The sequence below is a fragment of the Monodon monoceros genome, unplaced genomic scaffold (assembly GCF_005190385.1).
Source record: "Monodon monoceros isolate NGI ecotype Baffin Bay Population unplaced genomic scaffold, NGI_Narwhal_1 Super_Scaffold_8, whole genome shotgun sequence".
NCBI classification, from domain to species: domain Eukaryota; kingdom Metazoa; phylum Chordata; class Mammalia; order Artiodactyla; family Monodontidae; genus Monodon; species Monodon monoceros.
This window is the reverse complement of record NW_021703785.1, coordinates 66,827,187-66,843,510: the sequence shown is the minus strand read 5'-3', so window position 1 is coordinate 66,843,510 and position 16,324 is coordinate 66,827,187. Positions and strand designations below refer to the sequence as shown.

At 39.2% G+C, this 16,324-nt stretch overlaps 1 protein-coding gene across 7 annotated transcripts in view; it reads left to right on the top strand.

Annotated features, from left to right (window-relative positions):
• FRY (FRY microtubule binding protein) overlaps positions 1–16,324 on the top strand; it is a 426,693-nt gene that overhangs the window by 274,542 nt on the left and 135,827 nt on the right. For all 7 annotated transcript variants that reach the window (XM_029209846.1, XM_029209848.1, XM_029209847.1 and 4 more), the window contains 4 exons: positions 364–465; positions 10,411–10,514; positions 10,994–11,102; positions 13,018–13,104. In XM_029209846.1, coding sequence (XP_029065679.1) covers positions 364–465; positions 10,411–10,514; positions 10,994–11,102; positions 13,018–13,104 — 402 coding nt within the window. The remainder of the gene's footprint in view (positions 1–363; positions 466–10,410; positions 10,515–10,993; positions 11,103–13,017; positions 13,105–16,324) is intronic.

Below are 16,324 nucleotides of genomic sequence, written 5' to 3'. Positions count from 1 at the left end.
AAACTGGTAGATGTTTATGAGCACAAAAGCCAGTAACATTTTCAAAATCAGTGTGCCTTCCTGCTTTTTTTCCTGAGGCTTGAGAGGGATCTACGATAGTTTGTTTTTAAAATTTATGAGTGAAGACTAAATCAGTGAATCAGATTTCCACTTATGATCCATGAAACTCACTCTCTACCCTCTACATAACTCTAGAGCATTCCATCCCCATCGTCCTCAGAAAGCATTCGCAAAATATCCATGTCTGCACCGCACTTGTTGCGCCTGGGTGTGTTACAAAGTGGGTGGTGGTTCCAGAGAGCGTGTGTCACCTGGTTGGTTGAAATAGACATCACCCTGTGACCTCATCTTCTCTCTCCTCAGGCTTTGTACCCGCTGGTGACCTGTCTGCTCTGCGTCAGCCAGAAGCAGCTATTCCTGAACAGGTGGCACGTTTTCCTCAACAACTGCTTATCCAACCTTAAAGTTAGTATTTGTCGGCTCAGAAAAGTCTTCTATAAAAATATGTATGAGTCCGAGCCTGGTTTGTGTGTTTCTGAGAGTGACTCCTGATGTCTGCAGGGGAGATGATCCTGTACTATTTTGGAATAATGAAAAAAATAATAAGAGTTTTCCTTATTAAATATAGTCAGTTTTAGAAGGTGACTGGGGTTAAGAGAAATCATGTCAAATTGGGGGGGAAAATCTTTTCTTTTAAAATTTTTTTTAAATTTTAATTTTCTTATTGAAGTATAGTCAATTTACAATGTTGTAAAATCTCGCCTAAGAAGGATCACTTTAGAAGCTTTTTTTTTTTTTTTTAATATTTATTTGGCTGTACCGGGTCTTAGTTGCAGCACGTGGGATCTAGTTCCCTGATCAGGGAGTGAACCTGGGCCCCCTGCATTGGGAGTGTGGAGTCTTAGCCACTGGACTGCCAGGGAGGTCCCTAAGAAGGATCATTTTAAAGGTAGAATTAAATACCCCTCTATATGCATCTATGGTCACACTTTTTCTAAATGATTAAAAAAAGGGAGGCCACACTTCACTGGCAGAAGCTCACCTAAACCTCCTCCAGCCTTTCTCTAACCTCCTCCAGGCTAGGGAAATATTTGGGGGGGGGGAACGTTCCATTCTGTGGGAGGATTGACCTATTACCAGAGAACACTTATTTCCTGTCCCTGTTATTTGTGATTGTTTGAAGATGTTCTGTTAAAGCCACGTGCTGCCAGTCAGTCCTAAGCATCCACTGAACAACAGCTGTTCAGATGCTGGGTGACATGGGAACCAATTCAGGGTGCCTGAAACCGAGGAACCTACAGTTAAAACAACTGTAATGGTTAGCTTTAAAATAGGCTTTATAACTTTTAATGTTGTGAACATATTTTAAGTTTTAGTGACCTATTGATAAAAGACAACTAAATGAACACTGTTTCTAATATGTGCAAATAGCACATATTTTTCACAGTTGTTCTCAGTTGTGTCCAAAGATGTTGAATTCCTTTTACCAGGTTAATACTTGCTTCTTTAGAATTTTTGAAATGCACTTAGTTGTAAAGTGCTGTATGTGCTTATACATATTGCCATGTCTTTTTTGTTCTAAGACCCTTTAATTTGGTGAAATGGTCAAGATTAATTATATTATTTTGTCACTTATCATATAATGACACAATAGTCTGCATTGGGGCTGTTTTAAGCACCAGCTATGTACTGGCTCTAAAAGCTGATTGTGAAATCCAAGATTAGAATCGTTTATTTTCTTCAAATTGGCAGGGAAATATAATAGCAGTGGATATAGAATTAGCATTTAAGAATTCTGGGAAACACAGTGTTTTTCAGGGTATCAGCTATTATATAATGGCCACCTTCAGATGTTTGATTCAGGGATTTATCCATCTGTCAAACACCTCCAACACGTAACCCAATGTCATTTTTTTGTTATATTGGTCCATTTTTAAGTTATTCCGCTATTCCATTTAAATATTTTTTTCTTCTACATTTTACACAAAGAGGAAAAGCTCATTTTGTTCAAAACGAAACAAAAAGAAATGATTAAGAATGTTCATTTTTCTGTATATATTATGCTAAATGTGTTTGTGATGAATTTTAGTTAGAACCAAAATAGTGTTTTGCCTGACAATTTACTGTTGTGGCCAAAAATACCAAAATTCTTGGTGTCTGGAGTTGCTTTTGAAATACAGCAGCATAATCTTACTTTGCACTTAATTGCTTTAAAGTTAGAATGTTGTTTGAAGGTCTGGTCAAAGCCCACCAGAAAGACTTAATAACAGGGTTACACACAGCCCTAGAGAGAAGGGCTGCACGCTCATGGTGTTTCCCTGTGCAAACATTTCAAGCATCAGGATTTCTCAAAGGGAAAGGCAATAGGATCAGAAGGAGTAGAGGTGCTAGGGAAGGTGCCGGAAATTGGAAAGATAGGGATGTTAGTTCTATAAAAATTAGATCTAGGGTCCCTGTTCTCAAGGAACTTGGCATTTCATTGGGGGATACGTAATGAAGTTTCAAAATGCGTGATGCAGACAAGGAGGGATGTAAAAGTTGGGAGTAGGGAGTTACCTGTGCCATTTCTGGAGGTCTGGTAATCCATGAAGCATGAAAGAGGTAGTTATTAGGCAACGGAAAGGCAATGATATTTCACTTTATGGGTACTAAATTATTGGAATTCACCTCCTCAAGGGTAAAAGATACAGAAAGATCCTTGATGAATTGCAATCAGAATAAAATTGTATCACACGTATTTAGAACTAAACCTGATGAGTTACAATCGAAATAAAATTGTATCACACATATTTAGAACTAAACCCAGTAGGGATTAAATGGGACCATTTAAAAAATTACAGAAAACCTTCCAAACCTCCTCAAGTGTCCTCGACAGGGAAGAAATACCTGAGGAAAAACTAACATGGCTTTAGGAGTACACTTTGTCTTGAATGGCTTCAGTATTCTGTGGGATTTAGAGCCAAACATATCATTTCAGAAAGGACCGCCAATCCAGCTCTTTCCTCTGGTCACCATCCCTTTTTCCCTGCATCCCCTCCCCTACTTGTCTCCCCATCCCCTATATGTACTCAAGTATAATGAACCCAGTGTTTGAACCTTACATGTTGAACTTGGTAGCCACCTTTGATATGTTCTGCAGGGGAGAGCCATCAAGGTGGCAGCATGACATAGAGCAGAATAGAAATGTGTGTGAGTGTGAAAAATCTGCTTTCAAAGTAAACAAGCTCTCAGATTCAATGCTCATTTAACGTCAGTGCCCTGGTTTATCCTCAGTGTCAGTCTGTCAGAAGCAGGCTGCTTTGGTAACACAAACGTGAAGTCTTTATTTACACTTGTTAACTCGGTCAACCACGTATTAGCGATAGACCCTTGTAAAGTGGTGAGAAGTTTACAACACCTTCTCACCACGACCTTGACATCTTTCAGGAACCCCTGGTAAGTAGTGACCAATACTTTTTTCTTCTATGTATTTTATGTCAGAATCTGAACATATTGAGCTATTTTAAAATGTTACATTCCCTTCACATCTGCCATAATATATCTCATTCTGAAAAAGGGAAATATGTTTTGAAAAATTGACTTAATAGTACTTTTTTTTGTCATGAATCCCCATTTATTAATAGTTCTTTTAAAATGTCGTAATTATTGTGTTCATAATAACTATGTACACGTTTGTTATCCTCGAAAATGGATAATATAATTGGGAGAATCTTTAAATTTCCTTTTCCTTAAAATAATGAATATAATATACCAGTGAGGTCTTGATCACAGAAACAAACAAAAAAGGAAACCCCAAAAGTTAAGAAATCTATTTACTGTATAATTAATCACAACAATAGGTCTCATTAATTGGAGATCTGTTATGAGCCAGGCCAGCAGTAGGGCCTTTACATACATGTCATGGATTATCATGACAATGTCACAGGCCGCATTGACCTCCCCCTGTGCTTTCATGATATTAGTTATGTTTTTCTAAAAATTTTGCTCAGATAGCAATATTGAAGGTATATCATCTGAAGGTTAGACATTAGTCAGCTTAGCTTCATAGTACTAGAAGCCAAAGTACAGAATTAAAAAGGATTCTTCTTTTGTCTCAGTCACTATTTGCGCTGGGACTTGAATGCATTCGCTTAGTCAATTGGTCAACAATTCTTCACTAGAACTGTACCAGGCACTGTTCCAGGTGCTGGGAATAAGTGATGAATGAGATAGTAACACGCTGGTCTCTTAGACCTTGTAATTTAGTGGAGGAAACAGACAGGAAACAAGTAAACAAGTAGATGAGGAAAAAAACTTCAGATAGTGATAACTGCTATGAAGAAAATCAAATAGGATATGATGATAGAGAATTACGGATTCAGAAAGGGCAGGGAAGAGGAGGGGACAAGGAAGGTCTTTTGCTTTCCACTAAGAGTCTCAGAGTTTCGTTGCCATAAATTTGTTTGATGAAACTTGTGTTTGGCACTTAGTATATCTTTGTGTGTAATAATCACTATGAAGTTAAAGGAGTGCTTTTTCTTAACTTTTCACATAAAAGTAAGGGTATTAATGAAATCTCTATTTTATGAGGGGAAGGATTGAGTAATATATTAAGGATTCCACAGTCATTGCCTGAATCCATTAAAATGTATGGTACCATTTAAAACAACTACTGTCCTCTTTGCAAATATCAAATGTAAGTGATGCAGTATTAGCTATTTAAATATTAATTTTCAAGAAATAGTTATACTGCTTTAATATTAACTTTATTTCTATAAACTTGAGAAAATCTCTTATCTATGTTTCAGATCTGTCAAAGGCACATTTCAAAGTGGAATTTATAAATTCTAATAGTGCACACAAATTGAGTCCAAAAATTAGGGATCAGATGACAGGTGTGTTACTTTCTGTGAATGCCTTATTTATTCAGCCAATGAATAGAAAAATAATCTCTGTAAATTTTTGGTACAGAAATTTTAGAGGTTATCCTAAACTATAGCACATATGTTATTTGGATAATACAGTCATCAAAAAGATTGAATTATGATCAGAGTAAATTGATTCAGGTATCAAAAGGAAATGCCAAAAGGAAGGAAGGTGTTGACTGTGATATGTGCAAGGAAATATGAGAAAGAAATAGGTTTACTTCAGTTGCTTTAGTTGCAATGCAAGAGAAATCTAGAAGAGTTTTGAGTATAACAAGATCAAAAGACTAAAATTATTTATTGATCTGTAATCAATGGATCTTTATCTCTGTGTGCATAAGGATCTCTAAGGAAGCCTGTTACAAATGCAGCTTGTTGAAACCTACCTCCGGAGATTCTGGTTTAGAATTGTCTGGGTGCAGCCGAGGAATTTGCATATTCATAAGCAGCCTGGGTGACTGGGTGCAAGTGGTCAGCTGATGGGTCATGGGAAACATGGGTCTGTCCAATGACCTTGTCACTAGCCAAGTTATCAGTGAATTCAGTGCTCCCTACTTGTTACTGTTAACACTGAATTGCTTTAACTAAATCAAAAGCACAATTTAAAGAAGGTGGGCATGGTGTTGGGCAGGTTGACATGTCACATGAAGTCTGTCTGTGACCAGCACTGAGATGAGATGCAGGACACCAGGGAAGATCCACTCTGAAGCCTGCTAGATTCTTGAACAGTTTTATCACTGTAACCTCAGAGCTAGTATAGATAAGTTGTTGGTTAATTAATTAATTGAGAAGCGTATTCCAGTGGAAGAATAGAATAGTCTTTCCATCTTGGAGTGGAGACTTTTGACACAGAAGTCGGTGGTTTGAGACATAGGTTAAAAGTGTCAAAATCCTGAAACTATATATCAAGACCTTGTTATGTTAGCTGCTGTTGACATACAAACACAATGAGGAAAAAATCCTGTTTTCAAGTAGAGTACAGTCTAGTAGGTGCCAGCAGCATATATGATCAGCCTCCATGTAATATTTCCACTGAAGTGGGAAAATTCATGTTTGGAAGACACTGGGGCCAGATTGCTTAGGTTCAGATGCTGGCTCCGCCACTTATTAGCCCCTCTGGGCCTTGATTTCCTCATCTGTGAAAGGATACAATAACAGTATCAACTTTATGATTCTGAGAATTAAAAAGAGTTAATATGTGTACAATTTTGATAACAACACCTGATGTAGTAAGCATCCTGTAATATATACATTCCAGTTTCTGAGAAAACAGTCCTTACTGGACCAGAAGTCAGTTCCTATCCCACCTGTTATTTACTGGCTTGAAGACTTGAGCCAGTGATTTGGCTTCTGTCAATGACAGAATCGCCCAATTGATGTCATGGTCTATGAAAGTACTTTTGAAATATCAGAATGCTGTAAAAGTGTAAGATGTTCAGTAATATCATGTCCATTAGCTTCAGCTACGTACTAAGGGTTGCCTTTTGTACAGTTTCTATATAAAGACATTTTGCTTACACATCACGTTCAGCTACTACTCACAGTTTGCTTTTTTAAAAAAAAATTTGATATTTACTGATAACCTGCTGTACGGCAGTCACTGAGGGCACAGAGATGAACAGTCCAAAATTCCTGGAGCTCACAGCCTGGTAGGAAACATATCAATACAAGTAAAGACATAGAACAGCATTCTAGAAGTCAGAGAACAGGAACACTTGGTAATCTCTCTGGGATGGAGGAAGGAGTGGAGGGGCAGGGGAACGTAACACAGGAGTGACACCTAATGAATCTTGCTGGGGAGTAGGAATTTTCCAAGTAAAACAAGGGTAGGGAGGCATTCCAGGCATTCGATGAATTGCAGAAGGGATGTTATGGCACAGAGCACAGTGGGGGTGGAGGCGGAGGGTGGTGATGGGGGAGCCAGGTCACCAAAGGCCCCTCATGCACCACATCATGGAATTTGGACGTCGTCCAGGAGGTGATTAGAAGCCACTTAAGTGCTTTAAATGCAGGGAAGTAAACAATCATGGTTGCAGTTTAAGAATATCATATGATAATGCCGAGAATGGAAGAGAAACAAGGGAAATCATTTTAGGAGAGAATTGCAGTGATCAGTGATATCATCTTGAAATGCTACAAAGCAATTACCGGTACAGGATCCACGGTTAAAACAATAAAAACTTAAGTCAGCCACTTTGCTCTTCAGTCTCTGTGGGAGCACAAATAGACAATCTCAAACATATTCTTAAGAGTAAAAGCACGTCAGTCATAACAGCATGCCCCCAAAAGATAATTGTGGGTAGGAGGACAGGGAAAAAGTGTAAAAGAAGTTAAACAGAAGACAGTAATCGGAATCATTTAAACTAGAGATCTTAGTTAAGCTCCTAAATGAAAGTTAGATGCTACTTGCCCTACCTGGCCATGATTCACAGTGCGAGATAAGGCACAAGAGAGAATTTTGAATGACACACTATGCAAATATGAATATAAAATAATATATACACTAATAAAGGGAAATTCACAAAGGAGGAGACATTCCCACTAGAAACGAAGCTCCCTGAAGTCAGAGACTAATCTCCTTTGTTTGCTACTGAATCTGCACCTTGTACGTAATAATAGTTACTATGGGCAGGAACAGTGCTAACTTCCCTCTATGTGCTAACTCTTAAGTTCTCTTAACACTCCTAGGAGGGAGGCAGGATTAGTATCTGCGTTTCACAGTTAGGGAAAATCAGGCCCAGAGAGATTACAGAGGTTCCCTGAGGTTGGCCACACAGCTAATAAATTGCAGAGCAAGGATGGGTTTAAACCCAGGCAGTGTGTGTCTAGAGTCTGCTTTTAACCACTGTGTTAACATCATAGACATTTGCTGATCTGGAGTGATTAGAGGACAGATAATTAGAATTCCTGAAATTTTTAAATGATGGAATATTTTAAACGCAACTTTACTATTTCAGTAGTTTATTAAAATTCCTTTACGTAACCAAGACATTCAACAAGTTATAAGGTGTATCACTTGTTTTACTAACAGACAAAAAAAATCTTTTATGTATAAATGTATGCTTCTAAAAAGTTGGGGCTTTTTTGTTTCCTGGAGCTAGAAAAGTAGTTATAAAGTTTATTTGGAAGAATAAATATACAGGAATATCTGGGAAAGCCCTAAAAATAGAAAGAAAAGAAAAAGAGCAGTGGATGGTGGAAGGTAGGCCATACCAGATAGTAAAACACATCATAAAGCCTCAAAAATTAAAATGATGTGTTTTATCATTTTCTTTATTTACTTATTTAGATTAATAGAAGAAAAAAATCCGGAATGAGACCAAAATGCATATAGAAATTTAGAATTTCATAATAATTTCATGCCAAGAAGTTATTTTAAAACTATTTAGGCATAAGAAATCTTTTCTAAATCTAAAAAACTACCCCCTACAGTCTTTTCCGTAGAATTTATTTATGTGACTCATCTTTATTCAGCAAGTAGCTTAAAGGTAAACTTATCCTAGATTATGTCTAAACCGTTAAGAATTCTTAACAAATCAGGACCCGAATTATCTACACTTAGAATAGAACAGCAGAAACGGTTGTGACGAGATTAATGAATGAGTAGGGAAGAGAAGTAATGTAAAAGCAAAAGACCTATAGGAAAGTTGAGTGACGTTTGAAGACTGTTTAGCAAACATGTATTGATCCCCTGCGGAGTGGCAGGAATTCTAATAGATGTTGGGTAAATAATGCCCCTCACTTTCAGAGAACCCACCTTCATGTGGGAACTGATGTCTATGCAAGACCACAAGTAAAGAGCTGAAAGCCTATGTTACATGCTTGTATGAGGGTCAGGGGACACTCAGGAGGGAATAATTCGTTTTAATGGATGGGATTCAGGATATTGGGGAGGAACAGAGAAAGCCTGCACGGAGTTGGGAACATTCAAGTAAGCTGTGAAAGAGTGGGGTTCACCTGGTAGAAAAGAAAGACACAGGGGAGGGTAGGAAACCCACTCCTGATGCAGACATGGAATGAACGTGGCCTCACTAGAGTTTGGGGAGCTTGTGGGAGAAAAACAGAATGGGTGGCATCCTTCACTGGTAGGTTAGAGCCAGATACTGTCTGGTCAGGTATGCCGTGCAAGAAATGTTCCCTTGATCCCATAGGCATCAGGAAAACCACCCAATCTCTGATTTTTAAATAGAAAGGATTATAATCAGTGTAAGACAGGACAGCAGTGAGGGAATCAATTTAGGGAGACTGTTTAGGAGGTTACTGCAGCATCCCAGGAGAAGGTGCTGGAAGCCTGAACTGTAACAGAGGAAGTGGGAATGGAGAAGATGCCAAATTCAAAACATATTTTGTAGATAAAACCTATAAAATCAGTTGAAAGGATGGAGTGAGAGTCAGAAGGGGAAGAATGAAGGTGATGTCCATCCAGTGACGAAATCCATTCCCCCCACCTGGCCTGTTTGTTAGACCCTGGAAGCTGGCAGCTGTGCTCTGGCTGCCTCCCTGCCCCTGCTTCATGCCCCACGCTGCAGACTTCTCACATGGTCTCCTTGCGCTTCACGGCTTCCTGTCACCATCATGAGAACCCTGGTCCCGTTATTTAGCATGGCACGTAGGGTTCTTCTCAAGCCTCCTCAGCCACTGCTCCTTCGCCTGGCCCTGTGTCCTAGCAGAAAAACCATCCCCAGTTTCTGAAACATGACTCCTTCACCTGCTCTCTTAGCTTCTTTGTGCTGTTGCCTCTCTGTAAAGTGCTCTTCACTCCCCATCATCTTGTTTTCTAGTGTCAAGCATAGTACCTGGCCCAGTGTAGCCACTCGAATGTTTGCTTAATGAACAAATGAGTGAATGGATTTAAGTTCGTCTGAGTTTTCGTCTGCCCCTGGAAACCTTTCCTGACCCCAGTCCTTGTGTTTGCCATAGGTTGCCCTTCTTTCCAGCCTCTAGCTCCCGTCCCCGCCAGTTTTTCTCTGTGTCTTTGAGTTGACTGTTTATTATTTGTCTCCCAACTGCCACCCCTTCCCCATCGTCTGTGAACATCTTAGGGAAAAAGGGTAAACTTTTATCTCTATATCCCAGTGCTTATTATATATTATTAGTCTCAATAGATGTTGGAGGGCAAAGAGATGGGAGGTGAAGGTGGGTGGTGTTTACAAGGGCATAATCAACAGTAGGACGGATTGATTCTCCTCTTGGCGCCAGGGGATGTGGTTCCCTAGGACCTGGAGGAAGAAAGCAATCGCCAGTATTCACCTTAGAAAGGAGAGAAAGACATGACTTCCCCCTGAACTGCTCAGTCCTGCCCTCTTGGCTATTTGGATCCATTCTCAGAGATTATTTACCCAATGGGCACCAGGAGGCAAATACCCCATAAGTCCCAGGTGGTGCAGTGTACCTCGTAGGCACCCTACCACCCACCTGTGGTCCTCCATTATCAGGCATTCAGAAAAGAATAACCTCTGTACAGTACCATTTAATCTGCAATCTTTTATCTTGGTTTCTGTTGTAGAATAAAGACCCCAAGATGGCTCGAGTTGCACTGGAATCTCTGTACAGATTACTTTGGGTTTACATGATTCGAATTAAATGTGAAAGCAACACAGCCACTCAGAGGTAAGGAGCTGGCTTGGGTTAATGGTAACCCCATCACTGAGTTAACTGTAACCACATCACTCAGCCAGTGAAAAGGGTGTTTTGTGTCATTGCCAACTATGCTAACCAAACTAGAAGCTGTTCAAAGCTGACAGTTTGTAAAAGCTCTAAGTCCTCTGGACCTTTTCAGGCTTTCCTTAGACGTTGGCTCAACAGCCATTACAGAAACTCCAGCCTCTACCAGGATTGCCAAGTTCTGTGTCAGGACTACATTCACCACTTTAACAAAGGAAGTGGCTATAATTTTCCAGCTGCCCTTAGTTTTCCAGAAAACCTTTTCAGAGAGTAATTATGCTAATGGAAAAGAGATGAAGTGGTTTGTTTTCTTTCTCTGAATTCTCTCTGATACTTAGATAAGATGAAGCACCTGCCATTTTCCCTTAATGTACAGGAGCTCAGCCAATCTTGCTTGTTTTCTCTTTTTTTCCCTTATCTTTCAGCCGTCTTATAACCATCATCACAACACTTTTCCCCAAAGGGTCCCGTGGTGTGGTGCCGAGGGACATGCCTCTGAACATCTTTGTGAAAATCATCCAGTTCATTGCCCAGGTAATGGAGATGCTTCTGGCAGTGAGAGTCTTCTAATTGCCTCTGAGTAGCCACCTCCTTCTTATGAAGTACTAACAGATGAAGAGTCTAAAATAATCTCACGTGTGCAGACTTTTCAGGATGGTTTTGCAAGTGTTTTCACACATAGCTTTTTTTTTTTTTTTTTGCTTCAAAACAAATTGTGACATGGTGTGCCAAGTGTCTTCAGCGTTTGACCAATGAAAGAACTGAGAGGCAGGGTTTAAGTGACTGATCTGAGGTCACAGAGCCTATTCGTAAGAGGGTCTCTTGACTCCTAGGCCCTGTTTGTTCCTGCTTCTCTGCTCTAGATGCTTCAAGTCAGGAGGAAATTGAGTCTGATGTTTGGAGGAAATTGAGTCTGATATTTGGAGGAAATAAGATGATAATTTAGTGAACTTGGAGGAGTAAATAAATCATAATGCTCTTTCACCCTGTGAAAAAGAAGAATGTAACAGGAATATTAGCTTTTATCAGGCACTCATTCTTTGCCAAGAACTGTTCTGAGCACTTCATACATACTATTTTACTTAAGACCTGGGTCCAATGATATTAAACATTTAGTGTTTACTATTTAGACCCAAGACTTTTAAAAGTTGTTGTTGTTGTTTTTCTTTGCGGTACGCGGGCCTCTCACTGTTGTGGCCTCTCCCGTTGCGGAGCACAGGCTCCGGACACGCAGGCTCAGCGGCCATGGCTCACGGGCCCAGCCGCTCCGTGGCATGTGGGATCCTCCCGGACCGGGGCACGAACCCGTGTCCCCTGCATTGGCAGGCGGACTCTCAACCACTGCGCCACCAGGGAAGCCCTAGTTTTTAAAACACTTTGTGTGTAAATGGTTTTTATCCTAACTTTGGCTTCCTTGTGATTTACAGAGAAGCATGAAAAGCTGGTTATTCCAGTCCAGCCTCTGCCGTGAGCCAGCTCCATACCCTAAAGAAGTCATAGAACATCTTTATTCTCAGTGTCTTTATCTATAAAATGTGGATGAAAGTGCTTACCCAGTATCCCTCAGAACGTTGTGTGGATAAAGGGAAATAATAGGCATGAAAGTACTGTTGAAGTGTAATTGATATTGCTATAAAGACATAAGGTTCAATGGCTACTTCACAGACCATTCAATATATAATATCTCTCTGTGTTTTTAGTGCAAGGAAGTGTCTCTGTAATATTTGTACTTAGGGAAAGGACAGTACTTGCTCTGCAGGTGGATGAATTAACAGAACTTTTCTACATGTAGTTATCATGTGGCTGAGAATGTGCTTTGATTATTCTGGAATATACTGTATAAAATCAACGTGACATATCTTAGTAGTCACTGTCTCAAATTATTAGAATCTGGCGTAAACGTTCTCATTTAAGTAACCTTAATAGTTCTTATTTGTTGATTATTCATTTCACTTGCAGGATTGTTGTTGATTATTCATTTCACTTGCAGGATTGTCTGTTGTAATATGAGCCAAGGGATTGGAAATGTTAGAGAATAGAAGAAAATGGTCATTTTGCAGTGGTATTTTTAAAAATATGTTTTAAACCGAGTTTCAAGAAGGTGTCAGCATTGGCAGGACAAGCAGGAAGAGTTTGCACTGTGTAGAAGCCCAGATACTCAGAGTGTTTTGGTTTTCATTTTTTGGTTTTTAGTTATTAGTCATTCTGTGCTTTAGGGCCTAATTACCTATATTATATAAAGCATCTCCACATGCCACATGGAAACAGGAGCAGCTCCACCGAAGGTTCGGACGGACATGGTTTTCCTTCACGGATTCTCTGTGATGCATCAAACTAAGCGATACCCCTCTTCTTTCAGAAGCCACCTGTTCGGTGCATATGACAAAAACAGACATTTTCATGTTGAATTAAAATAACGCTTTGTTTTGATTTCCCTTTTTCACTATAGGAACGTTTAGATTTTGCAATGAAAGAAATCATTTTTGATTTTCTTTGTGTGGGAAAACCAGCAAAAGCTTTCAGTCTCAATCCAGAGGTAAGAATGACCCTTTTGCGTTTATCGACAGGAACCTACCTTTGCTTTGCGACCTCGGGGGATGGGGTGAAGGCCGTCTTCTCCAAAAAAGTCTTCTGTTTGTTTCTGTCCATGTTATTTGACTAAAATAGTAGAGAAGTAAGATTTTTGGGTGAATAGACTTAGAATGATGAAAAGTTGGCGTCTTACAACACATTCTGTTCTTGTAGAAGGGAGTAAACCTTGCCCCGAAAGGTAATCTGTCTCTGTATGTCTGGTTGTTTGTTATAGAAAAGTCAGTACTTGGAACTATTTTGATGCAGATTAGCAAGTTGAGGAGTATTGAAAGTGATGAAACAGAGAAGAATAAATAGATGCAATGATAAAATACTAAAATCTAGTGAAATTAAATAAGTAATGTATGCATCTTTGATTCTGTGACAGCATCACAATTCAAGGGCCAGGCAGATCATGGAAATGAGTGTATAATGGGTATGATGTACCTCATGGGGGGGGGGGCGGCTTAGGCAAATGAAAAGCACGTGCAATTTTAAACTTCTAAAAAGACTGTTGGTGGGAATTCCCACCAACAAAGTGCAGAGTCCTAACCACTAGCTGTAAGACATTGACCTCTCTGAACTTCAGCTTTTTTACTAGTAAAAGGGACAAACTACTTTTCTAGATCACCTCACAGAATCATCGTGATATTACAAATTCATAAGCAAAAAAAGAAAGAAATTGCACACCAGAAAAAAATGTTTAAACGTTGTTCCTGTCATCACTATGATATTGTCTGGCTCCTTCATTCTGTCAGTGAGGAAGGAGACCCAGAGCCCAGAGGCTCAGAATAGGCAGCTGGCTAGCAGCAAGGGGAACCCAGGTCTCCTTGCACCCTCATGCTTCTTCCCACCACACCCTGAATTCTCTTCTCGGCGCTAAGGTTGCCATGTATGTAGGCACAGCCCAACAAGCCCCAAAATGGGAGTTTCTGTCTGGTGTTTAATGACATCACAGGCTTCTGGAATGGCTGCAGCCAGGGTCAGTGGGCCAATGGGAGGGGGACGAAGCCAGTGCAAATTCAGGGCATTTTGGCTGGAAGGAGGCCCATGGCCCAAGTACTAAAGAGTCTTCTCTTGCTTGGGAACAGTGGTTCCATGCTTTTCAATGGATGAAGGATAGTCTTTTTTTTTTTGGCTGTGCCGTGTGACGTACGGGATCTTAGTTCCCCGACCTGGGATTGAACCCTGGCCCCTGGCAGTGAAAGCGCAGAGTCCTAACCACTGCACCACTAGGGAATTCCCAGGATAGTTTTTCTAATAAATGGTACTAAACTGTTGGAAATCCACTTGCAAAATAATCAACTTCAACCCATAATTTGCCCTGTCAGGAAAAATTAACTCAAAATGAATCATAAGCCTAAATGTGAAATCCGACATCATAAATCTTCCAGAAGAAAACAGAAGATAAAAATCTTTGCAACCTTTGGGTAGGCAAAAATTTCTTAGATAAGATACAAAAAGCATAAATTACAAAAGAAAAAGTTGATAAAATACAAAAGTATGCACTTTAAAAGTTAATAAAGTGTAGGTAGAGCCACAGACTGGGAGAAAATATTTGTAAAACACGTACTGACAAACGCTTCTATCCAGAATATATAAAGAACTCCCAACTCAATAACCCAATTTTTTAAATGGACAAAATGAAGAGCCTCTTTACCAAAGAAGAGATACAAATGACCAATAAACCTATGAAAAGATGTTCAGCATCCTTAGTCATTAGGGAAATGCAAGTTAAAACCGCAGTGAGATGTGCTGAGAAGGAGACAGAGCAATTGGAACTTTATACTATTGATGTTTTAGTGAGAATGCAGAATGGTACAACCATTTCTTATAAGGTTAAACATACACTTGGCATATGATCCAGCAGTTCTACCCCAAGGTGTTTATCCAAGAGAAATTAGAACATTTGTCCACAAAGGTTTGTATCAACATTTATAGCACCTTTATTCATGATCACTAAAAACAGGAAAGCAACTCATGTTCAAACAGCTGGTGAATGTTGAAACAACTTGTGAATCGTCAACACAATGGAATACTATTCAGCCATAAGAAGGAACAAACTACTGATACTGCAGCAACACCTCAAAAGCATTAAGCTCAGTGAAAGAAGCAAGACACAAAAGGTCGTGTCTGTTTGCTTCCATTTATATCACATTCTGGAAAATGCAAAATTATAGGCAGAAATTAGACACTGATTGTCAGGTGCTGAGGTTGGAGGAGAGGACTGACTGACTGTAAAGAGGCACAAAGGAACTTTTGGGGATGATGGAAATATTTTATATCTTGACTGTGATGATAGTTACCTGACTATGTTTCTCAAAATTCAAAGGACTGTACAACTAAAAGGAGTGTATTTTACTGTATGAGAATTATATCTCAGTAAACTTGACTTCAGTAGAAAACAGTGGAGATTCTAGCCTACAATATATATTTACCAGCGGGAACTTTTCAGGTATTAATCCTCACCATAGCCCTATATGATCAGTAGGTATTATTATTCTCATTCTACAGAAAGGAAGCTGAGACTTGGACTTGGAAAAGTTAAGTAATTTCTCAAGACCAGACAGATAATAGAAGGAGAGGTATGATGCAGAGCTATATAAAACATAAGAAGAAATTGTTTTTGAAATTAAGTTAAAAATATATTTCCCAAACTATCCCAACTTACTTCTGCCCTTAGAATTATTCAGAGAAAAGGAAAACTAAGAGAACTGGCAAGGATGGCTCGTAAATTGGATAATCCATTTGCAAATAATTGAAGCTTGATCATTTAAGTCAATTCACAGTCATCCTATTGATACTGCATCTCCTGAATTAAACACTGTATTTCCTCACCCAAAACAATGCTGTGTCTTGAAAAATATCCACAAATCTAGAAAACATTTCATGAAAGAACTACTAAAATGTGAGGAAACTAATGGACTTTAATATACATTTAAACTTTTTAAAATGAATACTCTTTCATTTTAGAAAATGGAGAAAGAATATTACTGAAAACCATAAAATCATAAAATACACATTGGATTGGGTATGAATGGGCCAGAGAAATGTTTACCCCACCCTGGTTGAAATACCCCTACTCCTTGAAGCTTGAATAAATAGTTTAGAAGTCGATATTACTTCATGTTCTAAGATATAACCATGTACTACAGAATAGGTGATTTGGGCAAACCCAACTTGAA